Below are 26,226 nucleotides of genomic sequence, written 5' to 3'. Positions count from 1 at the left end.
AGGTCATGATCCCAGGGTCCTGGGATCGAGCCCCACATCGGGCTCTCTGCTTGGCCAGGAGCCTGCTTCCTCCTCTCTCTCTGCCTGCCTCTGCCTACTTGTGATCTCTGTCAAATAAATAAATAAAATTAAAAAAAAAAAAAAAGAAAAAAAAAAGAAATCCTTCCAATAACCCATGAGGTAAATATTGTTACTCCTTACACATTTTGGAGGGAATTGAGCCTCAAAAATAATTGATTACTCCAAATCACAACTAATGAACAGCAGATCTAGGATTGAAATCTGGTCTCTGTCTCCAAAGATGGTACCCTTAAGCATTATGCTATAATTTTCCTTTTCTGCCTTCCTTAACTCACCTCTTCTCTCCTTTTACCACTTTGCCTCAGTGTGTCATCACGTGATTCCATCCTTCTCTGGTATGAGGGATGGAATCCAAGTTTGTCCATCCATCTGTCTCTCTGTCCACCCCTTCCTCTTTTCCTCCTTCTTTCCTTTTTCATCAACCAACTTTTACTAAACACTCTTTGCCAAGCTATTCTCTGAGAGCTACATCTTCAAAGCTCAGGCAATTCTTAAGGGCAGGACCTACATTTTTTTTTGCGTTGTGCTATTCCTTCTGCTTGCCACGGCTACAGATATAAATTAAGCAGGGACGACATGAACGATATTTAGAACAAATCCCACTGTCTAGGAACCTCATGTACTTGGGGCTGCAACAATGAATGTGGATGTCCTAGCAAATGATAACTGCTGCTAAGAGCAAAAAAAGTTCTGGTGGACGACAGACACGTGTTGATTCATTTTCAGTAAAGTCTATTTAACAACTAGAGACACCCATTACTCCATTGAACATCTGATCTTCCTCCCTGTCTGCACAACTTAAAATAAGAGATGCAAAAATTTAAATTAGAGGGTTAATTATGTGTGTTGGGGGTTTTCATGTGCACTTCATGCTGATCCATTTGTTTGTTGCTTTAAGGACTCCAGGTATGGGAAAGCAGACTTTTTTCTTTGCTCATAAATTTCCTCTGTATCAGCTACAAATGACCCTTCTACTTTAAAAAATAGGCGATTGTGTGATTTTGCTTATGGGTCTTCTGTCCTCCCACCTGAGACATTGATTGTTTTATTAAAGAATGAGATTAATTTGGATGGAATATTTAATACACATTCAGATGCTTCTAGAATTGAAGGGAAAATCTGAGACACTGCTTTGGCTCTATTCATAAAGATTTGTATCAGAAACCACATTTGTCTTCACTGTTTAAAAGTGATGGTGACTCCCTTCCAGGGAAAATAGAAAATCACTGTGAATAAAGAAAACCAAAGTCCTAAACGTGACTCTCTCTATTTAAGATCTACCTTATGGTTTTGCTGCATAATGCAAAATGCATTCTTTTGAAACAACAGCAACAAAAAAAAAAGCCCTAAATAACAACAGTAGCAATAAATGAGACACAGTCTTTTTCTCCATCCTAGTCCATAGTAACACTCTCATGGGAGTATTTTCATTTGAGACTGTCATGTACAAGTTGTGAAATCAAGCTTCCCGCAAGCATGAGCTTTGAGAGACCTGAGAAATTTTATAACCTTTTAACTACTTACTCAACAGTGTACAAAGCAGAACTATTCTTGGTCCATATAAACCAAATAAACTCTCGGTTGCACAGGCATTTTGACAGGACTTTTGGAAATAATAGACCATGAGTCTTTTCTCTGACCATTGATAATCACTGTCCATGTCAGTCTTAAGCATGTAAGAGGTAGGGACAACATACCTACAATTACTGATGCAACAGAGTTGAGAGTCCACAAATAAACTCTTATATTTGTGTTCAAATTATGTTTGACAAAGGTGTAAAGGCAATTGGATGGAAGAAAGAATAATCTTTTCAAAATGATGCTGAGATAACTGGATAATATGCAAGAGATAACTTAATTAATTTGGACCCCATGTCACGTCACACACACAACTAATTCAAACTGAATCATAAACATAAATATAAGAGCTAACACTATAAAGCTCTTAGAAGAAAACAGAGGAGCAAATCTTCAAGACCTTGGATTAGGTTATGGTTTTTTAAATATGGCACCAAAAATACACATGGTAAGAGAAAACAATAGATAAACTAGTGTCATTAAAATTAAAAACTATGTCTCATTAGGTTGATGTAAACAAAAACCACAATGAGACAAGGAGACAATACTTCCTACCCGCTAGCATAAAATGAAAAAAACAATGACAAACATTGGCAAGGATGTGAACACATTTAAACCCTCCTATGTTGTGGACACACTTGAACCCTCATATGTTGCTGGTTGAGATTGTAAAGCTATGCAGCCTCTTTGGGAAACAGTCTGGCAGTTCCTCAAAAGGTAAACCCTGGATTATCATATGATCTAGCAATTCTCCTTCTTGGGTATATTCCCAGGAAAAAAATGCAAGCATGTGTTCACACAAAAATCTGTACTTGAATATTCATTATTAGTTATTTTTAATGGCCAAAAAGTGGAAAAACCCAATGTCAAACTGATGAATGGGTAAATAAAATGTGGTATGCCCCCATAAGGGAATATTAGTCAACAATAAAGTAGGAAGAAGTTCTAATACATGAATGAAGTTTTAACAACTGTGTGTTAAATGAAAGAAGCCAGTCACAAAGGACCAAATATTGAATGATTTAATTTATATGAAATGTCCAGAATAGGTAATCGTAGAGATAGAGTTTAGATTAGTGGTTGCCCTGGGACTAGAGGCAGAGAATGAGGAGTGACTGCTAATGAACATGGAGTTTCTTTTAGTAGTGATGAAATATTCTAAAATTAGATTGCGGTAAAGACTGCACAATCCCAATAGGCTAACAACCATTGAACTATGTACTTTAAAAGGGTGAATTATATATGAATAAAACTGTTACTAAAAATCTAATCAGATCAAAAAACATTTATTGAGCATTTGCTTAAGTGCCTGCTTTTAAAAAATATATCAGGAGCTCCAAGTTAGAGTTCTAATGCATCCCCCAATATGCCTAGCTGAGAGTCCAGAAGATAAAATTTTGTGTCACAAGAATTTTTTGACCGCCAAACTGAAAAGTATTTAAGAATGTCAGCTAGGCAGGAAACCAGAAATTTCATCTACCAATCTATTCCTTACTGAAAAAGTGACTTAAATGTAATTTCCACCCAAATGAGACAAAGAAAAATTAACAATGATTTGTTTGGGGCAAAAATGACAGGAATGTTTTTTCTTATCTGATTTAAATCCAAAGGTGGAAATCCTATCATGGATTATATTTTCTTGTGGGTGTTTTGGTTTGGGGGTAAGATTGGCCTTAACGTTCTTCAGTTGTTCCATTTAAGATTTTCACTCCACTCAAAGAACTAGATCCTATTTTTTCTTTAAACTCTAGGCTTTAGATGAAATCTTCTGTTGTGTTTGATGATCATTTAAATCAATTATTGATACTGTTCTGTTCCAACACTTCCTAAAAATGGCTATTTAAAAAAAAAAAATAAGGTTTTGGAGGTGCCTGAATAGCTCAGTCGTTTAACCATCTGCCTATGGCTCAGGTCATGATCTCAGGGTCCTGGGATCCAGCCCTACGTCAGGCTCTCTGCTTAGCAGGGAGTCTACTTCTTCCTCTGCTCCCTGCCCCACCGCCACCGCTTGCACCCTCTCTCTCTCAAATAAAATCTTTAAAAAATTTTTTGGTTGGGGCGCCTGGGTGGCTCAGTGGGTTAAGCCGCTGCCTTCGGCTCAGGTCATGATCTCAGAGTCCTGGGATCGAGCCCCACATCGGGCTCTCTGCTCAGCAGGGAGCCTGCTTCCTCCTCTCTCTCTGCCTGCCTCTCTGCCTGCTTGTGATCTCTCTGTCAAATAAATAAATTAAAATCTTTAAAAAAAAAAATTTTTTTTTGGTTGGGACATGCTGCTAAAATAATTACTGAACAAAATATTTTTGCCTTCCACAAATAGAAGTCTGCAGAGTGGAGAGTTTAATTGTTTAAAATATATATGGTGAAATATTATATTTTTAAAACTTAGATAGGATGGCATGAGAATTTAGATTTTGCTATAGAAAAACTTGATATTATTTGCTGCCAATCTTTTTATATAATCCTCCACTTTTCCATTTGTTAGTATCTTTTAACTATGTTTAAATTGATACATACAATATAATTTCATCTATGTAAAAATAATGTACATAGAAAATAGCCTGTAAGAAAGGATATACAAAATTTTTTTTAAAGATAAGGGCCAAATTGTTTGAGAACAAGGAAATGAGAAGCTTTTTTTAAAAAGATATTTTTATCTTTTTATTTGAGAGAGAATGAGAGAGAGAGCACAAGGTGGGGAGGGGCAGAGAGAGAGAGAGGAATAGATTCCCTGGTGTGCAGGAACATGGATGTGGGTCTTACCTGAAAATCTGTGAAGCAGTTGCAGTAGATGAGCAGTTATGACAATTTATAAGACTGTGGCAAGAAGAAGAATCCGAATGTTTTTTTATACGCTTTTATTTATTTATTTATTTATTTAGGATTTTATTTATTTATTTGACAGAGAGAGAGGGAGAGTGCACAAACAGGGGGAGCAGCAGGCAAAAGGAGAGGCAGAGAGAGTGCTGACCAGGGATCCTGATGAGGGGGTTCTATCCCAGGACCCTGGGATCATGACCTGAGCCAAAGACAGATGCTTAAATGACTGAGCCACCTAGGTATCCCAAGAATATCAAAATTTTTACAATGGTAATGTTGTCTCTAGTTTACAAAATTTCTGGAAATTTTAATTTTATTCTTCTGATTTTCCCTATTTCTAAATTAACCATAACAATCTTCTATCAGTTAAAGAACAATATTTTTATACTTGCCACAGATACAAGCACACAGGTGAAATTCCTTGAAAAGCTGAATAAAACAATTAAAAATTTTTTTTATTTAGTGAAGTTATAATAAAGTAAGGGAAATAAACAGAGGTTGAAAATGAAGTCAGAGTACAAATCTAGCATGTTGAATGGGCACTGAAGACAGCTGCTGCTTCAAGGATAATTGCTGATCCTTTCACCTAGAGCCCTGGATTTCAACAGCCCTGTGGAGGAACAGGAGGCACAGCCCTGAGCCTGAAAAACAAAGGGAGATCGTGGAAGGCTAATATAGCTCAAGGAAAGAGTGAACTTGAAGAGGAAAATCTTGTAGTACAGGGGAGGTACCTGTTTATTCTATCCTTGGCCCTGGGTGAAGGTGGTAAAAAAATCTTCCTCAACTATTCATAAAAATCATGTAAATTTGTAGTTTATATTCATTCTATCAACATGTATGCAGAAGGTCAGGCTTATTTTAAAGTGGTAGCTCTTAGTTGGTAGGGCCCCTAGGAGTTTGGCAGAAGCAAATGCAAGCTTTCTTTAGAGGAACATATTTTCAACATAAGTCACTAAGGATTTCCGCAGACACAGTCCAGATGAACATGGAGTCATGATAAACATATATACCCACACAAACACAAACAAAGAAACAAAATAAATAAATAAATAAATAAAGTTCTTTGAATAAAATCAGAACAAGAATTCCTTAGACCCCTAATGATTTAAGATATTGGATTTATCAGATACAGAAGATGAATGTAAGAAAGAATACACTATGAAAAAAGACAAGGATGATGTTGGGGGAAAATACAAAAATGACTTGGAAAAAAATTCTTGGTGGATGCATTAAATAACAGATTAGACATAGAAGAATACAGAATTAACAAATTGAAAGATCAGAAGAAATTATCCAGAATGCACTACAGTGAGACAAGTAAATAACATATAATGAAGAGACAGAATAAAGAGGAGACAATGTATTTAAAGAAATAATGGTCTAGATTGCCTAAAATGCAATGACAATTAGCCTGATGACAAAGAGCTCAATATCAACTCTGAGAGGGAAAGAAACCATAGGAATTAGGTCTTCAAAATATTGCAAGCAAAAATAATTGATGATCTAGAATTGCATTCTCTTTCAAGAACGTGGGCAAAATAAAGATATGTTTAGATTAATTAAAACTGTATTTACTGCCAGCAGATCTTCATCAGTCAAACATCTAAAAAAATTATTGCAAAAAGGATAATGGAAATCTAAGTTGCAAGAAGAAATGATGCAAAGAAATCTGTAATATGCAGGTAAATCTGTATAAACATTGACTAAAACAAAAACAATAGTAATGCTGGGGTGGGTGCCTGGATGGCTCAGTCATTTGAGCATCGAACTCTTGGTTTCAGCTCAGGTTGTGATCTCAGGGTCATGAGATCAAGCCCCGGGTCGGGTTCTGTGTTCAGTGCAGACTCTGCTTTACTCTCTCCCTGCCCCTCCTGTTTGTGCTCTCTCTCTCAAATGAATGAATAAATCTTTAAAAACAATAATAATGTTAATATCCAATTTGTTAGACTTTAAAAAGAGAACTAAACTACTTCAATAAAATGGTATGTGAGGTTAGTGTTCAGGTTAACCAAAGTTCAAATATTCTAAGATCTTAGAATTGTCTGAAAAGAGGATAAAGATATTAATTAAGACTCTGGTAAGTATGCATGTTAAAATTTCAAGAATGACATTAAGAAAATAAATATCAAGAATATAATTTCCAAATGAGTACAGGCTAAAAAATGGAATAAGGAAATAAGGTGGGGACAAGGACAATCCCCCTTCTTAGCCCCCATCTCCACCAATGCAGAGGAAGGGGGGAAAAAAGAGGGAAAATAAAGCATAGAAAAATAGACAAATACAAAGCCAATGCTAAAGGTTAAAATATATATATATATATATAAATATAAAATAGATAGCAAAAATCACAGTAAATGTAAATGAACTAAACTTAACTCTTAAAAGACAGTGATTGTAAATTTAGGTTAAAAAATAAATTCCAGCTATATGCTATTCATATAGGACATACATAGTATTATTCTTTTTTTTTTTTAAAGATTTTATTTATTTATTTGACAGAGAGATCACAAGCAGGCAGAGAGGCAGGCAGAGAGAGAGAAAGAAGCAGGCTCCCTGCCGAGCAGAGAGCCCGATGCGGGGCTTGATCCCAGGACTCCGAGATCATGACCCGAGCCGAAGGCAGCGGCTCAACCCACTGAGCCACCCAGGCGCCCCCATAGTATTATTCTTAATATCAGTTGAATGTGGCCCCTGAAGTGGGCCCTGTGCTTTAGAGTTTTGCTACTCAAAATGTGGTTCCTGGAACAACAGTAGCAGCATCACAGGGTGACTGTTAGAAATGCAGGTTCTCAGCTCCCAAGTCAGACCTAAAGATTCAGAATCTGGATTTTAATAAGATCCTCAGCTGATTCCTATGCACATTAATGTTTGAGATGCACTGCTGAAAGGACACAGCATATCACAAACAATGCACAAATTATATTAAAGGCTATTTGGGCACCTCTTTCATTCTGTCATAGCATTATCCATAGTCATGAATTAGGTACAGACCTAATACCATTCAGGTCCCAGAAAAAATGCTTCGCCACATTTCTTACCCTGTCTTTGAAACAAAAGGCCACTATTTTCAAATGCCATTTGTGGGTTGTACTACTGCTAAAATGGCACTTGTCACTGCTTCAGCTTGTATATGGGGGAAGGAGAATAAAATAAGAATTTGAGATTCTGATAAAATAGAACATATGAACAGAAACTTCGTGGGGAGGGGAGAAACTGAAAAATAAATAGAAAATCTTCAAGAAGATAGTCTGCTTACATTTTTTAAAAATTGGAGATAATGTGAGTGAGTAGAATTCTACTGAACATGACCCACATACAATTCTGAAGCATGATATTATGCACATTTTATCTAATGAAGATTTAATTTTGATCAAACAATAACATGACCAAGAGAATGGTTCTGATCAAATCCGTAACTCCAACAGGTCAAATAAACCTTTCAACTTGAAAATCTTTCCTAAATGAAGACATAATTACAATGAAAGCAATTAGGGTGTCTGTGGATCTCCATTTGCACTCTTGTCTCAGGCTCTGAAAATATTATGAGCAGGTATCAAAACATGTAAGAACACAGAGACACTGAAAATTTTAGAATGAGAAAAGATATGAAAGGCAAATGCTAAGTAAAATAAATCATATGGCTATTTTAATATCAGCAAATGGAAACAAAACAGACAAAAAAAATCACATGCACTTTTTAAAAAAAAAAACACATAGCAGGCTCACATTTAGGTTTAAAGAAAACGAAGAACGCAATGCAAAAAACTGGCAGACGTAAACCAAAATTATATCATTACTTACACAAAGTGTTAGGAAGATGGAAATATTTCCACTTTCCTTCTATTTTTCAAAATGTTTACATTTTTACATAAAGAAATATGATCAATGCAATTAATGTATTTTCCTATTTTTATTTATCTGTTTATTTATTTATATAGGAGTGGCAACAGCTAGAAGTAAAGTGGTCTGCACAAGCATGCAGTGATGGGAATTGGAGACTCAAGTATTTCCACAAGGATGTAAAAAGAAAAAAAAAACAGGGAAGTACTTCAAAAAATGAATGAGAATGCCAATGTTCATTGCAGCTTTATTCCCAATGGCCAATAGGTGAAAATAATCCAAGTGTCCATCAAAAGATAAATGGATAAACATATTGTGCTATATCCATACAACAGAATATTATTCAACCATAAGAAGGAACAAAGTTCTTTTTTTGTTGTTTCAAGTTTTTTTCAAGTTCTAGTTAGTTAACATATAGTGTAGTATTGTTTCAAGAGCAGAATTTAGTGATACATCACTTACATAAAACACCCAGTGCTCATCACAAGTGCCCCTCTTAATATCTATCACCTATTTAACCCATCCCCTCATGTCCCTTCGCTCCAGCAAACTGAGGGCTGCTAATAGTCTGTTATGGTTTGTCTCGTGTGTGTGTGCGTGTGCATGTGTGTGTTTTAGATTTATTTATTTATTTGAGAGAGAGCACAGCAGAGGGAGAAGCAGGCTCCTTGCTGAGCAGGAAGCCTGATGTGGGACTCAATCCCAGGACCTCAGGATCGTGACCTGAATCAAACGTAGACACCTAACCGACAGAGCCACCCAGGTGTCCCTCCCTCTGTTGTTTTTTTTTTTTCTTCCTTCCCCTAAATTCATCTGTTTTGTTTCTTAAATTCTACATATGAGTGAAATCATATGGTATTTGTCTTTCTCTGACTTGTTTCACTTACTAGAATACACTCTAGCTCCAGCCACACCATTGCAAATGACAAGATTTCATTCTTTTTATGGTTGAGTAATATTCCATGTGTGGGTACACAGACACACACACACATTTTCTTTATCCATTCCTCAGTTGATGGACATTTGGGTTCTTTCCATAATTTAGCTATTTTTTAAAGATTTTTATTTTTAAGTAATCTCTACACCCAACGTGGGGCTCGAAGGTATAATCCCTAGATCAAGTATTACATGCTCTCAACTGAACCAGCCAGGCCTCCCTATAATTTGGCTATTGCTAATAATGCTGCTATAAATATTGACATGCATGTGCTCCCTTTGAATCAGTATTTTTGTATCCTTTGGATAAATACCTGAATGCAATTGCTAGCTTGTCAGCTAGTTCTATTTTTAACTTTTTGAGGAACTGCAATACGGCTGTCCCAGTTTGCATGCCCAACAACAGTGTAAGAGGGTTTCCCTTTCTCTGCATCCTCACCAACATGTGTTGTTTTCTGTGTTGTTTATTTTAGCTATTCTGACAGGTGTGAGGTGGTATCTCATTGTGGTTTTGATTTGTATTAAAAGGAGCAAAGTTCTGATGCATTCCATGATTTGGGTGAACTTTGAAACATTATTCTAAATGAAATAAATCAGACATAAAATGACAAATATTGAATTACTCCACTTCCATGAAATATCTAGAATTTGCCTAAATTCTTAAAGACAGAAACTAGAGTAGATATTACCAGGGTCTGGAGGGAGGGAAAATGGGGAGTTATTGCTTAATAGTTACTGAATCTGTTTGGGGTGAGGAAGAATTTTGGAAATAGGTAGTGTTGTTGGCTGGCTATGCCGTGAATGTAGTTAATGCCACTGAATCATACACTTATAAATGGTTAAAATGTTAAATTTTATGTTATATATATGTCACCACAATAAAAAATATTTTTTAAAATGGATGGGAAGGATTCAGTGATGCCTCAATCAAGAGGATAAAAGAGACAACTTGGGCAAAAAAACCAAGCACTGGTTTGATAAAGAGCTTGCTGGCAAAGACCTCATGTTCTCAGACTTGAGAAGCCACCAACCAAGATATATGAAATATATCTCCTGCCAGTTAGCCGTCAGAGTAGAGGCAGGTCCTGATGTCTCTAATGACAGAATTATTCTACTTGTGGACTAGAAGAGTAACAGGAGACCTGAGATTATGCCAAAATGAAGAAATAACAGCTAGCACATATTTGAAAAATGTAAGAAATAAAGAGTAGCTCAAAGACATCTTTGAGTACAAAAAACAAACAAACAAACAAACAAACAAACAAACAAAAAAACCAGTCAGGAAGAACAGGCATAGAATTCAATAAGTTGGTTAAAATAAGATAAGGGAATTAAGATGTTTAATAAAATGAAGACGAAAATACAGAAAAACTTGCTAATTAAGAAGGTGATAATTACAATTATTTGTGCTATAAAATTTCTTTTTAAGAGAGACAGTTATGTCCAAGTAAACCTGTACTGTATATGGACAAGGATTAGATTTGTACTAGACATGGACAGAGAACCAAACCACAGAGTGAAGCCCAGAAAATAAAGGCAAACTTGAGATACGTATCTGGACAGGAACCACCCAGTGACCATGAAGACAACCATCATCTCTAACCCTGTCCTGGAAGCCTAAAGGAGTTTGCCACAGGCTATTCCCCTGAAATAACGATTGATAGGTTGGAAGGAACTTACAGAAAAGTGACGAGAAGGATTAAGGGGCTACTGGGAATGATTCCTAGAACTTAAAAAATTCTGGAACACATTCGTAGCTGAGCAAACAGGCAGGAGATCAAAGCTAGGGAAGGAGGCATAGCCACAATTTAAAAGTACTTTAGGGCTGTAAACAACAGGGAAAGAACGGGGATGTCAAGCTAGTAGAGGGATGTATACACCTTTAAGATTAATAAGTGGTGAATTTAGCACAATTATCAAGACATATTTCCTGAATATTCCAATTATAATTGGAATATGCTTTGGTTTTAAGCTATCAAACAAGGTAAGGATCTAACATAGTTCATGCCCTCCTTTATACCACTGATGACATCATATTGACAAAACAATACACAGACCCCACATAACCTACATAAAGGAATTTAAAAAATGGGAAGGAATTACATTAAAACATCACATCTACACACATCTGATGTGTATGAAAAATTCTGTAAGGAAATACAAAAAATTACTAACAATAGTTGTGTCTTGGTGGTAGGTTTATAAATAATTGCTGTTTTCTTTTTCTTCTTGCCATTTTGAGAAGAAAATTAATACACATGCATTTACAACCAGGCAGGGGGTTAAGTTTGCTTTTCAGAAGAAGACCCTGGCTCTCTTCTTCCTTATTTCTTTTTCAACATGCTACAGTGGGGATGAAGCAGAGGAAGGTTTTCCCAGATCGAAGGCTTCCCATGTACTCAAATATAGTCTATGGGCACAATTTGCATGAAATGCTACTGAGTCTTGGTGTTCACAGATTGGCAGGATACCCTGAAAGATACATAAATTAAGATCTGGTCCCTTTCCATCCTTCACATCTTCTGGTGAGTGAGACACTTTCAGGATGTTCTGTGGGTCCAGTAAGAAGAACTCTTCACTTGGCAGACGAGTCAGTATTGAGATTCATAACTCCCTCGAGGACATGAGCTTACTCATCTTAGAGGGATCCTGTGGTAGTTAGTTCAGAAAAAAGCCTGGTTGTTAATCTCCCCAACTCTTGTCCATCCTGGTTATATGAACTTATTTCGACAAAGTGATTCCTTTGCCCTCTGATGTTCTGTTCTGTTACCAAACAGCACATCAAATCACATTCAAATATAATAATGTCAAGTTAACTGTGACCTCATCGTAGATACTACAGAGCCCATGACAAGGCCTCTGTTACTAGAACCCAGTCAGCATTTCGTGTCTGTATGGGCAGAAAGAGGGCCCTCTGCTAACAGTGAAGAAACAACTGGTGTTATTTCTTGCTCTGGTCCTTACTCTTGGTCCTGGGTCCTGTTATTTTATCTTTATACTTCACTACTGCAGCCCATTCAGTCAGGATACCATGTTCTCTAGGACAGCTCTCTCTTAACTTTAAATTTCTGAAATTGTGGGTTTTTTTTAAAAAGGATTTTTATTTATTTGTCAAAGAGAGACAGAAAGAGCACAAGAAGGGGAGAGGCAGACGGAGGAAGAAGTAGCCTCCCCGCTGAGCAAGGAGTCCGATGTGGGACTCATCCCAGGACCCTGGGATCATGACCTGAGCCACAGGCAATCACTTAAACAACTGAGCCACCCAGGTGTCCTGAAAATCCTGAACTTTTGAGATAAGACTCATCATATTTCATACTGAGCCCAAACTACACAGAATCGTCAATAAAAATAATAAGCTTCTACACGGCAAAACTAACAGGCAACCCATGGAATGGGAGAAGATATTCACAAACGACACTACAAAGGGCTGATATCTATATCTATAAAGATCTATATAGATATTTATATAGATCTATAAAGATCTATATAGAAGTCCTCAAACAACACACACAAAACAGATGATTACATCAAAAAATGGTCAGAAGACATGAACAGACACTTCTCCAAAGAAGATATACAAATGGCCAACAGATACATGAAAAAATGTTCATCATCACTAGCCATCAGGGAAATTAAAATCAAAACCACACTGAGATACCACCTTACACCAATTAGAATGGCTAAAATCAACAGGACAGGAAACAACATGCATTGGAGAGGATGTGGAGAAAGGGGAACCCTCTTAAATGGTTGGTGGGAATGCAAGTTGGTACAGCCACTTTGGAAAACAGTGTGGAGATTCCTTAAGAAATTAAAAATAGAGCTAATCTATGACCCTGCAGTTGCACTACTGGGTATTTACCCCAAAGATAGAGATATAGTGAAAAGAAAGGTCACCTGTACCCCAATGTTTATAACAGCAATGTCCACAATTGCCAAACTGTGGAAAGAGTCAAGATGCCTTTCAACAAACAAATGGATAAAGAAGATATGGTCCATATATACAATGGAGTATTATGCCTCCATCAGAAAGGATGAATACCCAACTTCTGTATCAACATGGACAGGACTGGAGGAGATTATGCTGAGTGAAATAAGTCAAGCAAAGAAAGTCAATTATCCTACAGTTTCACTTACTTATGGATCATAAGGAATAACATGGAGGACATTAGGAGAAGGAAAGGAAGAGTGAATTGGAGGAAATCGGAGGGGGAGATGAAGCATGAAAGAGTATGGACTCTGAGAAACAAACTGAGGGGTTTGGAGGGGAGGGGGATGAGGGGTTATGTGAGCCTGTCAGTGGGTATTAAGGAGGGCACATATTGCAAGGAGCACTGGGTGTGGTGCATCAACAATGAATCTTGGAACACTGAAAAAAAAATAATAAAATTAAGATGTTAAATTAATAAATTAACTAATTAAAAATAAAAATAACAGGCATATTTCTTCAAGAGATTTGTGATGGCTCGAGCATGAGAGTAAAGCTTTGCTCATCAGTCTGGCTGGGGCATTGGAAGTGAACACATACAAATTCCTACAATCCTCTTTCCCTTTTCCATGTTCTGGCCGAATGTCATCACTTCCTGCACTTTGTTCACAACTTGAAACAAGGGAAGTAAAAATGAAATGAACCAGCTTTATTATTTGCAGTATAGAGTGGAAACACTTTGGGTAATGGGTAATGAGAGACAACTGGAAATCCCGGACAGCAGCCTGGCAGGTGTGACATGACCAAGTCACCCCATATGGGCCCCATAAAAACAGAGTTTGTTCCAATATCTACTTTTTTTTTTTTTACTCCCGATCAATTTCTTTTAATGAATTAGGACTCAGACTCCCTCTTGACAAATTTTCCATTAATTTATGGCCCATTTCCTTCTGATGCAAGTGAAATAGAAACTTGCCGTTTCCTAGAAGTTGTTAACAACGAAGTGACTTAGAAGAAAGACAATTGTTCTCTCTGTAAGTCTGTGGGAAAGGAAGGAGGAAATCACTTTCTACCCCATACTTCCAACAGATCTATACCCAGTAAGATCTATCATGCAACAACTTGACAAGGTTATTCTAGAAGCAAGTCTCTCCAGAGTAGAACTGTTATATAAGAGTCTCTGGCAGTACACTCATCCCACACCCCACTGGCTGTGCTGCAGATGGAAACTTTAATTCCTGGGAGGCCAGTATGCATTATAGAATCTCCAGAAATGGCTTGCTTTGGCCTTAACCATTAACACCATTGTTTTGCTCCAATGTGTGGCATTAAGATACACAGTGAGGTTCAAAATTAGACAACGTTGGAGTGCCATCTGGGATCACTCTCCAACTCTCTTTGCTAACTCCTTAGAGGCAGTCTTGAACCACTAAGCTGCTGATTGAGAGCCGTATCCAGACACTTATGTGGTGGGGTGGGCAACCACACAAACATAAGGTAGGCAGAAACTTAGGGTCTCTTCCTCCTCTGGCCACCAGCATTATTCACTGAGATCACAGCAACGGTCTGCTAACTGGCCCTCTTCTACTCAACCGGAACTGTTCTGACCTGTGCCACGCAGAAGCCATGTTAATCCATTGGAAGATATATTTGACTGGAGTCACTCCTACAATTTAACCCTTAAAGACTTCCTCAAAATTTTTAGGATAAAATTTAACCTCTGTAGCATGGAAATATTGATACCCAAATCTGCACTGTAATTTCATGTCTGTTTATCTGCCTCTCAATAGACATAAGTTTCGTGGAGTCAGGGAATCACACCTTTTCAGTGTTGCCTCCTGGGTCTTAAACACAATGTCAGGTATATGGGTACACAATATTACTTGGTAAATAAAGTAATTAATGAATTTAACTCTTCCTCCTCCACAGACTAGCTCAGGCCTAGACATCATTTGACTTACCAAAGAGCTCACAATAAGTAAAAAGCTTGGATATGTCCCCTGCCTCCCATGATACCATACTGTCCTCAGACATGGGCATTCCCACATCTCAGCACCTGGTCTACCACTCTGAAGGGTCAGCAGATGCTGCTCTGTATTTAAAGGGGAACTAAAAATTAAAGATATGAATATCACATATGTGAAGTCCTTCTGCCCCTACTTATCACTTCTGTCCATTCCTATGGTTAGTAAGTCTATTAGCCACACTTGTTCAAATCTCTTCCTATTATATAGTTACAACAGGACACTTCTCATCTGACATTCAACAAAAATTTATTGAGTTTTGATATATATGAGATACAGTTTTAGGTTCTGGAGATACCATGATTGATTCAGTTATATTCTTTGCCTTAAAAAAGGTACAGTTTAGGGCATCTGGGTGGCTCAGTGGGTTAAAGCTTTTGCCTTTGGCTCAGGTCATGATCCCAGAGTCCTGGGGTCGAGCCCCACGTTGGGCTCTCTGCTGGGCAGGGAGCCTGCTTCCACCTCTCTCTCTGTCTACTTGTGATCTCTGTCTGTCAAATAAAATCTTTAAAAAACAAAAAGGCACATTCTAGTCAGGGAGACAAGTATGTGGACAAATAACCACAATATTATTGTGTGATAAGAAGCATATACAAGATACAGAGAATATTTTAACACTAACAAATAGCAATTACAGTATTTCCACCACTGTGACTTTCCTGTGGTCAGGGCTAGGTCCTTCCTCTCATTTCCTCCCCTGTGTATAACACATCGTAAATACTCAGTCAATATGGGATTGACTGACCAACGCAAGGCTGGCATAAAAGAATGTGGGATCTACGGGTGCCTGGATGGCTCAGTGGGTTAAAGCCTCTGCCTTCGGCTCAGGTCATGATCCCAGAGTCCTAGGATCAAGGTCCATATCCGGCACTCTGCTCAGCAGGGAACCTGCTTCCTCCCCTCTCTCTGCCTGCCTCTCTGCCTACTTAAGATCTGTGTCTGTCAAATAAATAAATAAAATCATTAAAAAAAAAAAAAAAGAATGTGGGATCTACTCTGCACAGAGGTTATATGTGGGAGGACTCTGGAAAGGAGATGCTTGAGCTGGATCTTAATGAATGATTAGTTCTCTACCTGGCAGATAAAAAGAGAAAGGGCATTCCATGATGGAGGAAAAGCAGAGGGAAGCATGAGACAGCAAGATGTATTCCCTGGGTGTGTGGAGCTTGGGGAGAAGGGAAGTGAGGTTGGAGAACTAGGCCAGACAGACCCTATCGGGCCTTGTGAGCCTGCCTGTGGAGTCTGAACTTGAACCTCTAGGCAATGGGAAGCTATTGGAGGCAAGCGAGAAACATGAGCAGATCTGTAAATTAGAAACGCAGTAATGCAGTTCAGTCAGTAGAGAGGCCCCATATGTGCAATTAATTTCCGGAATATGCTTTCTTATTAAAAAAATGGTTTAACTCTGCATTTCAGTCTGCCCGAGTGTTCTCAGACTCTGTGAGCTTCCCAGGAACACTATGGACACCTTCTTAGCCATTAAGAGAGAATATAATAAAAAGTTCTATTTTCATACTGAGCTTCAACAACTATCAAGGTTAATTTTCCCTACTATGGGTAAAATGGTTTCTTATCTGCCTAAAGTAATTCTACCTCAGAGTAGGTATTACATCTCAGAACTTAGGAGGAATCAATGGTTACTGGCAGAATGGCAGTGTTTCAAACACTTGCTTAACCTGATGATGTTTTCACGTGGAGAAGGTAATTCAGCTAAATGAGTGATCTGTTCATGACTTTTTTCCGCAAATAACATGGCAGTCCTTGTGGCTTCATTTACTTTTTAAAGGCAAAATTCCACTCTTATTTGCAAATTGTTCTAATTACACAGGTACCATGCATTTTGTAAGAACTTTCAAGTACCCACTTGCTAAGCCAGTGGTTGGTGGAAGCTCTTTTGAATACCCAGAGGCATATTCTCATATTCATTTCAGAATAGTAAGATATTTAAATATTTATTTCTTTCCAATAACTGGGTAGGCCTAGGCTCTTCGTTTTAATAAATTCTGTTCAAATAATGTTGAGTCACTGCTTAGAATATATTGGCACTGAAACTTCCCTATGGTAATGACATTCATGTCAGAGACCCACACTGTAGCCCCAGCTCTGCCGCTCACTGGAGACTCTGGGCAAATCACACAAGCACTTGTGAACTTCTTTTGGGAATTTTCAAGTTTTTCTTCCAGCTCAAAACTCTTGAATATGTTTTAAGAGATCGGATTAGGACAAATACATAGAAATGCAATAGTTACAGAACTACAATTGGTGGCAGGGGAAATGGTATGTATGTCATAGTGCCAAATAGAAATTTTTCAGGTGGAATTAGTTTAGAAGAAATTACAATTTCTCATTTATACTCATTTATTCAACAAATACTTACTGAAGACCCATTCTATATCAGACATTATATTAAAGGTTGAGAATACAATGACAAGAATGAGGAAAAAAAAAAAGTCCCGGCCTCCAAGAGCTGACTGTAGAGCAGGGAAGACAGGCAAATTGAGACAAGAAACAACAATAAGCTGGAATAAGTATTACCATGGGATCCTGGCTATGAACACAAAACATATAGCTTAGATCTAACCCAGGCTATAAGTCAGGGAGGGCTTCCCTGCGGATATGTTGTCTAAACTGAAAGAATATGCATGCCTGTGACTTTTATTTGGGAAACCATACTGAATAGGGCACCCAATAAACATGTTTATTTGTCCCAGGCCTAGACTAAGAGTTTAGGACTAAAGAGCTCGTGAAGAAGAATCAGAGTGCCTCTCATAAATAACCCCACCTTCAAGTTTTTATCAGTCATTCGATCCTAAACTCACTCCTAATGGAATTCTTCTCTTGAATCAGGTTCACAGGGTATGGATGATAATACCATTATTTAAGAACTAATAATTCCTGGTCTTTCTATACTTAACATTCTTCACAGCTACTCAAGGAGTATATAGTAGATGTACAGCAGGTTTCAATGATTTGTTGTTTAGTGATGGGTTTTAATTTTCAGTAGTTTCTCATCTCCAATCTTGCTTCATCTCAGCATTCACAGGATGGGAATTAGAGTGAGTTGCTACTTGACCCTACAGGCTATGGAAAGTCTCCACTCTAACAGATGTCATGTTTCTATGACAGATATGATGGCAAATGTTTTGTCTTGTGGCCAACACAAATTTCTCAAACCATGAGTTATGAGATTTGGTTTGGAAGACATGGTCACCATGTGACAGAAAGAGTTGAACAGGGCAATAGGGTTAGCTCCCTTCAAGATTCCAGAAGACCCTATGCTACCCTTAAGGAAAATCATAAAGAGACGGAGTATTTTTAATTTAACCCAATTATCCTCTTTGAAGTTGCTTTGACATCCAAGTTTTTATTAAGTATTCATTTCATGTCATATATATAAATACACACACACACACACACACACACACACACACACACACATATATGCAATAAAAAAGGGCTAAAAGGTGCAATTTTAGTTTGAAAGTTTCATAACTTCTAAATTAATAATAGTATTTAACTTATTTTATAGATGAGAAAGATCACAGAAATTGGCTCCTTTTTAATGTCAATGCCTTGATTAATTGTTTCCTGGTTTCATATTATTATTCAGCACTTGCTTTATTATTTAACCTTTCTTTCTTGCTTCTTTGTCTTCTGTCTCCAATTAGATCAAAGATACTTTGATGGTAGACACTGTGTTCTTCCTCCAGAATACCCAATTTTGCAACTATTAGGCCTTCAGTGAATATTTACTTTGGGCTATGAGTAGTTCAAAAACCCAGAAACAAATTAACTATGGAACTGCACATTATGATGATTAAAAACATTTCAAATGATGATTCTCAAACTTTAATGTGTATAAGAGTTGTAAGGGAAGCCTGCTAAAATGTAAACTCCTAAATCTCATTCTCAAAGAGTCTTGTTTTAAATCATTTCTTCATCTTCCTTCTATTATTATTACTAGTAGTGTAGTAGTAGTAAACCAAATTAGGAAAGATGAGACATACCAGGGCCTTGGGACTGCACTGATGCTTCTTATAATGAAAGGAGTTTACATAGGGTGAGGTAGCTTTGTCTTTCTCCACAACCTCCTCTCCCCATATACTCTGCTTTCTTCTTTCCTTCAATAAATACCTGCTGTGTGCTCATTAAATGTCAAGTATTATTCTAGAGCCTGGAGTGAAACTGGTCAACAAGATGTACAAATACTTTGCTATCATTGCTCTTAGATTCTACCTGGGGGGTGGGGGGGGGCAAACAATACCAAAGACAACTTTAAGATTCGCTCAGATATTGTTAAACTAGTATTAGGAAAATAAAACAGGCTGATATAATAGAGAATGACTGTTAAGGAGAGAGCTATTTAAAGAGTATGATCTAGAAGATGACATGTGATCTGAGGACTGAATGACCAGAAGGAACCAATCATGTACAAAATCTTGGGCAAGAGCTTTCCAGGGAGAGGGGACAGAAGTGCAAAGGTCCTGAGGCACAATGAGTTTTCAAGGACCAGCAAGGAGGTCAGAATGCCCAGAAATGGAGAGGGAGCCGGCTCAGACCTATTTACCAGGTGTGGTCTGGACTTTGGCATGGGGGTATCTTGGCATTACTCCTTGGGAACCTGAAGAAACACTCCTGGCTCTCAGAATTAAGGAAGGTTATATATTATAACAAATATTACATGAACACTTCTCCTGTTAAAAGCAATCACATTATTACAACTCCTCCCCCATGAAAAATCATTCATTTTATCATTCTTTTTGGTTGACGATTTGTGTTAACAGGGCTTCATCACTATTGGCAGATTATATTTTAGTAATTACTACATTTTAGTACTTGAGCTCACTTTGATTTTGAGATCCAAATTATCAATCGTTGATTGGATGCCTCAAATATTATAAAACAGGGTCTAATAAATGGTACATTTTTCCTTTTTAAAAGGAAGAATAATTCCAAAGTAAGTTATACGTCATGTGCCTTTTTTCTGGTTTTGAATTATTTTTCAACTCTTACACTGACTTGTCCTATCACTCCAGCTGGACATCTGTGAATTAATAGCAAACATACTGTTACCTCCAAGCAGTTCCGTTTTGTCTGAATAACTGAGTGCTTAAGGAAAGAAAGAACCAAGGACAAGCATGTTATTAGTATGTGTAAAATCTGTTCCTGGGAGCTACTACTGAAGCAAGGAGATAGCAGCTCAGCTTCAGACCCCATTGATCACTGCTCCTTCATAAGCCATCTTAGAAAAGGGCAGCCCAGGTGACAAGTGGGCCTCCTGTGATAAGGGCTCCTGTCCACTGGAAATGGGAATCCGCTCATAGTTTCATTTCACAGGGTCCACCAGACGGCAAATGACTTTATCTATCCAGACCAGATCCAGGCTGGAAACAGAATACACTCCATGCTCCCTTCCACTCTGCTGGGAGAATTGAAGCTTTTCTCTGAAGGTTGCTTGATTTAGAGTGTGTGTGTGTGTGTGTGTGTGTGTGTGTGTGTGTATGTGTGTGTGCGCGCGCGCGCGCGTGTCTGTCTGTCTATATGCGTATGTGCGCGCGCACGCACCCCCGCATGCTTTAGTTTGGTTATACATTATGCTATAGTTCTAAATACAGGTTTCTAAAGCCTTGAAAATTGACTTTGCTTGTTGTCTGGCTGATCTGCTTAGAAATCAGTGGCTCCAAAACTGGGGACCAGAACACTAATGGCAGATACAGATATAGTACCGGCAGTGGCAGACGCGAACAAGATTGAAATGAGTTGGTGAAACGTTGGTGGGAAGAGGTCTGGGGAAAAGGGTTGGAAATGAAGAGAAAGAATCTCTCTAACAGAAAATGAAATGTCTTCATTATCACAAGAAACTCCAAGTAGCCTTCACTTAGTCACACTGGAATTACAATTTCAGCTCACATCGTTTGTGAACGAGGAAGGAGAGAATATGACCATGGAAAGGGATATTTTAAGCTTCAACACACATTGCTCATCACCGGCTTGACTTGCAGCATGTCTTTCAACAAAAGCACACAGTGATTTAATCTCAACAGTAATTTAGTCTGCAGCCGTATGAGACAAGACTATCATTGCAGACAGGCTGTAATTTGAGAAATTCAGGTGTTGGGGATTAGGACCACCTGTTGAATTTAATCTTAGAGTTATAATGTTAATACCACCATGTAACTGAACATAAACACTACATATTTATCAGACTTTGGGACCACCAGCCATGGAGATGTGAATATTTTCCTCAATGGTATCTGTAACTCTCTCCAGATTCTGTAAATCAATGGCAAATAAAGTCTGTTGGAACTCTGATTCAGTATGCAGCAGCATATGGCTTGGTGGTCATCACATTCAGAACATCCTATAATTTTTCTAAGGCCTGATATGAGAGTGAAAAAGAAAAAGCAATCCGGGTATCATCTGGCAACATAATAAGAATAGAAAATCCTGATTTCTTAACCTCCACTGTGTTAATCTGGAAAAAAAAAATCCTAGCAATATTCTAACAAATTTCTACCTCTGCTTAAGCAAGACTATTGGAAGATCTTAAATAAACCGAAGTAAATAACAACTTAACACTACATGAACCTCCCTATAACCCTCAGAAATGAAACTTCATCCAATTTCCAGCCAGCAGTCAAGCGACGACATTTTGAGAAGTTTTCCTGTGGTTCAGTGGGACAACCGGAATAATTCCTAGAGAGAAGGCATAGATTTTAAGATTTGTATTTGTTTAAAAAAAAAAAAAAAAGATTTGCACTTGTTCTTTTGCTTGGGGTGGGGTAAAATCTTGAATCCTTGGAGCATGGAATTTAATGACCCTATTGGTTTTCTATGAAAGAATTCCACTGGTATTCATTGGATGCAAAGACCTTCCTGGTCACGTTTATAATTCTCTGTTAAGAATTTTAAGAACTTTCACACATTTATCATCCATATAACACATTGCAGTTTATAAAACCCTTTACTATAGATTACCCCAATTTCTCATAAAGAGTTTCAACATTCCTTTCAAAAAAGGGCTTTTTCATCTTAATGAATAATACTCTAATCCATTGAAAATGGAATCCAATATATTTACATGAATAAACACCATTTTTGAAAACAAACATGAGGGCATATATTTTGCCTTATGCTATCAATATTCTTAGCTGCTGTCCATCCAGCAGAACACAGGAAGAAAAGTATTAGGAATACCATCCCAAAGGCAGATCAAAGCTTTCAGCAAATTTACCTTTTGACACCCCATTAATCAAAGCTTCACGAGTGCTATACAGCCATTTCCACTAAACAACACCATGAAAATCCACCAAGTTCAATATATTCATCCTATACCAGTTACACATAAACACCACATCCATCCAGTCAGAAGCCAATGTCTAAAGTTTTCTAGAACTCCAGCCCTTATAGGTTGTTTAGACATATAAAGAGTGTAATCAATCAACATCTTAAAGAGAAAAGTGAAGCTGTTATTGAAAAACTGAAGACCCTCTCTTACCAGCCCTCTCCCCCAGTCCCCAAATCACTTCCTAAAGAAATCCCTTCCTCTTTTCTGCTTCCCCAAATTCTCCCCAGGGCAAAGTCGACCTTTTCAGAGAGAATTTCCTTAAACCTTCCTGGACAGTGATGGTTCTCATTTCTGTACCCCAACAGTACTGTTTTATACCTAGCATTTCTTATACATTATACCTATTGGTCTATCTATCCATCCATCCACATTTCATGGTATGTTGTTTTTTTTCCACAAGCATTCAAAGATCCCTAGCAGCTGCATAGAATGTTTACCCTCCAAAATCCTCTTTGCAATGTGCATTGCACAAATGAGTGGAAATATTTTGACTGTCACTTAAAAAAAAGTTTGACTTTTTCATAACGGTAAGACCAATCATTTCACGGAAAAGGGCCACCTGCTAAATCATATTTTGGTTCACAGATATAAAATCTAGTAATATAAAAAGCGGAATAGCTGGGTGGTTTCAAGAAATCCTCCAGCCTTTATAGAGCAGATACAGAGTGGAATTGTGTTTTAATAAAAACATATTAGCAGCTTCAAATAATGGGGAATATATATTTAAACTATATTAAAATATCTTTTCAGAATCAGGGAACTTGATTAGAATTCTCCCAGAGGATTCGCGCACTAAAACCAGAGATTTATCACTTGGGGGGGTAGAAGGCTCAATTAAAAAAAAAAATCCATCTTATTAATTATTAGCCAAGCCATGCTACGGCTTCCCGGAAGGCAGAGAAAAACAGGCCCTCAACGATGAGTTTTCAAGCCAATGGAAGCTGAGTTTGTGCCTCCAGCCTTCCGCTACTGCCTGGGACCGCTCCCCAAGGCGGTGGTAATTCTGCCCAGAGCAATCAGGAGCGCCGAGATCAGAGAGGAATCTCGCAGCAGCCGCCGCGGACTGGCTGCCACTCACCCTCCAGTTCCGCGGGCCACGCTCCGGCGTTACGCGCGCGATCCCGGCTCTCCTCCCACCCCCGCGCGACTTGGCGGCCAAACCCGACGCTTCAGGCACCCTGCACCCACCCGCGGTTGCAGTTCTGGGGACCAGAAGGTTCTACTTCCAGGCTAGTTCCTGTAAGGAAATTGGGCTTTGGGTCCACTCGTCTCACCCCTATTCCCTGAAAAACTTTACTTCCGACTCCAAACAGGAATTCACACCGAGAAGGAACTATCCCACCCCACCCCAGCGGGTCCGCGCCCCCTTCCATCCTCCGAATGGCACCTACTCACGGCGCCTCCCAGCCCCGGGAAAGGGGGCAGGCTCAGGTGTGCGGGATCCCCAGGCTGGGTGGCGTGCGCGCCGGCGAGCGAGCTGTCACCTTGTGGTCCCTCACGCCGAGGTATCCGTCCAGCGGCTGCGGTCCCGCGGGGGCCCGGGGCCTCGAGGGGGGGCTGCTCTCCGCCGACGGCTGCGCGCTGCCGGTCGCCGCCGCCTGCTGCTGCTGCTGCTGCTGCTGCTGCTGCTGCTGCTGCTGCTGCTGCTGCGGGGGCCGCTCCTTCTGGCCGCCGAGGCTGCTGTACACGAGCAACAAGCTGGTGCACATGGTGGTGAGCGCTAAACACACAGCCAGACCATGGCGCTGCGGGCGGGCGGGAGAGAGCAGAGGAGAGCCGCTGAGAGCCAGCCCCGGAGGAGCGCGCCGGCGGGGACACGCGCGAGACGGTCAGACGCGCGGGGGAGGTCCGAGGCTGGAGGGAGGTGGCCCGGATCCTAGTCCCCCGCGCGCAGCCGGGGCAGGGGAGGCAGCGTCCCTGCGCGTACGGCAGGGGATGCTCCCGAGCGTTGCTGCTCTCGGCCGACGCCACCTCCCAGATCTCTCGGCAGAGGGCAGGTGGTGCGCGGCGCCCGGCTAGGGGAGGGAAAGCGCGCCGGCTGCCGGGGCAGAGGTGGGCTCGGACTTCGAGGAGGGACCTCCCTCCCCCAAGTCGGCGGCTGGAACCTCTAGCCCTTGCACCCGGTCCTTTCTGGCCCCGCGCGGCTCTACCTCCGCGATTCTTGCAAGTTTGAAATCCGACAAGAAAACCAACAAAGTCTGCAAAGGTCCCCCCCCCTTCCCCGCCCCTCTTAGTTTTTGCCAGGCTGTTGCTTTTGGGCATCCCCCTTGCCCCGAGCCACGCGCCCACCATCTCTCCACCGCTTCTCCAGTTCTCCATGGGTCCCCAGACCTCTCGCCTGAGATCCAGAAGCCGAGGCAACCCGAGTTCCCACCTCGGCTCCGGGATTCCGAGCCAGGCAGAACCGGAGAACCGGAAGGGGACACGGAGCAGGTGGAAAGTTGTCCTTTTTTAACTAGCGACCTCGCGGCGCAGGGTTAGGCGCCCCTGGAGCTCTCCCGTGCGCCCTGAGGACGCCGCGTCCGGGGGTCCCCGCCTCTGCTCAGAGGAGTTGCCACAAATGACTCACCATCAGGGTCTTCATTTTGGGCACCTCTTTTGTGAGGAATCCTCAGGCACACGCGTCCGGAGCCACTTTTTCTTGGAGGGTTTCCATGGTGGGTGATGGGGGGGGCGGGCGGCTCTGATTTTCGCCGGCCGCCGGCGGCGGCTGAGTGGGTAGGAGAGCCGCGGGACCCAGGAAGCACCGCTGTTGCAGAGATTAGAGACAGAATTAAAACTGAACCGGACCCTCGTAGTCTCTCAGTGATCTACACAACTGCCGCCTGCCGCCGCCTGCTGGGTCCTAAAGACCTCTGCATCGCCCCTTCCCGCCCCCAAATAATAATCTTTTCAGCCTAGTGGAATTTCTGGAGTGAGAGAGTTAACCGTGCTAGTGTACCCACCTATTGGTCCGAGGGCTTATTTATCTTTAATGAAGTCATCAAGTAAAAAGGAAGGAGAACCCACTTGGATTCAGAACATGATAGCTATTTGAAAATTTTCAAACTAAATTCTGTTTTGTAATTTTGATAAAAACAAGTCAACTGTCCAAATGTCACTTGCTCTATTTATAGTTTTTGCATCTATGCTCCTAGCATGGGGAAATCTGACAGGAAATAATTTTTCCAAAAAATTATTTATTATTTCGGTTGTCCAATTGTAGGCTTTCTAACATCCCCCTGTATTTTACTTTTTAAAGCCGGCTACTGTCATGCAACCTTTATATCTAAATTTTCATCTAAATTATTTAATTCATTTCCTTATTTTAAATATTACAGTTTATATTTCTCACAGAACTTTGAGGTTTCTAGCCGTCATCTAAATGATTTCAAGTGTTAGAAACATTCAGCACATCATAGCCACATGATTAACTGGACCTGTAGATTCTTCCTAATTGTGAGGAAAGATTTCTGGCTGCTGGAGATAAAACTGCTTACTGTTTATTTTTTAAGACTCCTAAGGACTTTGGTGTTCTCCTTGTATTGGTCTACTGCACTGACAGTACATAGTTCCACACTTAGAATGTAGATTAAAATTTTTAAAAATTATTGTCTTATGTTGGGAAATTCACATCAATAGCTTGTTTTAAGGACATTCTCCCTCCCCCTCCCTGGGTTGAATTACAAATGGCA

At 39.7% G+C, this 26,226-nt stretch overlaps 1 protein-coding gene across 1 annotated transcript in view; it reads right to left on the bottom strand.

The window, feature by feature from the left end:
- Positions 1–25,136, bottom strand: part of LOC111143586 (ST6 N-acetylgalactosaminide alpha-2,6-sialyltransferase 5) — a 164,875-nt gene extending 139,739 nt beyond the window's left edge. The window contains exons 1-2 of the mRNA XM_022497412.1: positions 25,122–25,136; positions 24,037–24,297 (exon numbers count right to left, since the gene is read on the bottom strand). Of these exons, the coding sequence (XP_022353120.1) occupies positions 24,037–24,297; positions 25,122–25,136 (276 nt within the window). The remainder of the gene's footprint in view (positions 1–24,036; positions 24,298–25,121) is intronic.
- Between the last annotated feature and the right edge of the window lie 1,090 nt (positions 25,137–26,226).

The sequence above is a fragment of the Enhydra lutris genome, unplaced genomic scaffold, assembly GCF_002288905.1.
Source record: "Enhydra lutris kenyoni isolate GAN:26980312 unplaced genomic scaffold, ASM228890v2 scaffoldscaffold9, whole genome shotgun sequence".
NCBI lineage: Eukaryota > Metazoa > Chordata > Mammalia > Carnivora > Mustelidae > Enhydra > Enhydra lutris.
Note: the sequence above shows the minus strand (reverse complement) of the source record. Positions and strands in the feature narration are given on the sequence as shown.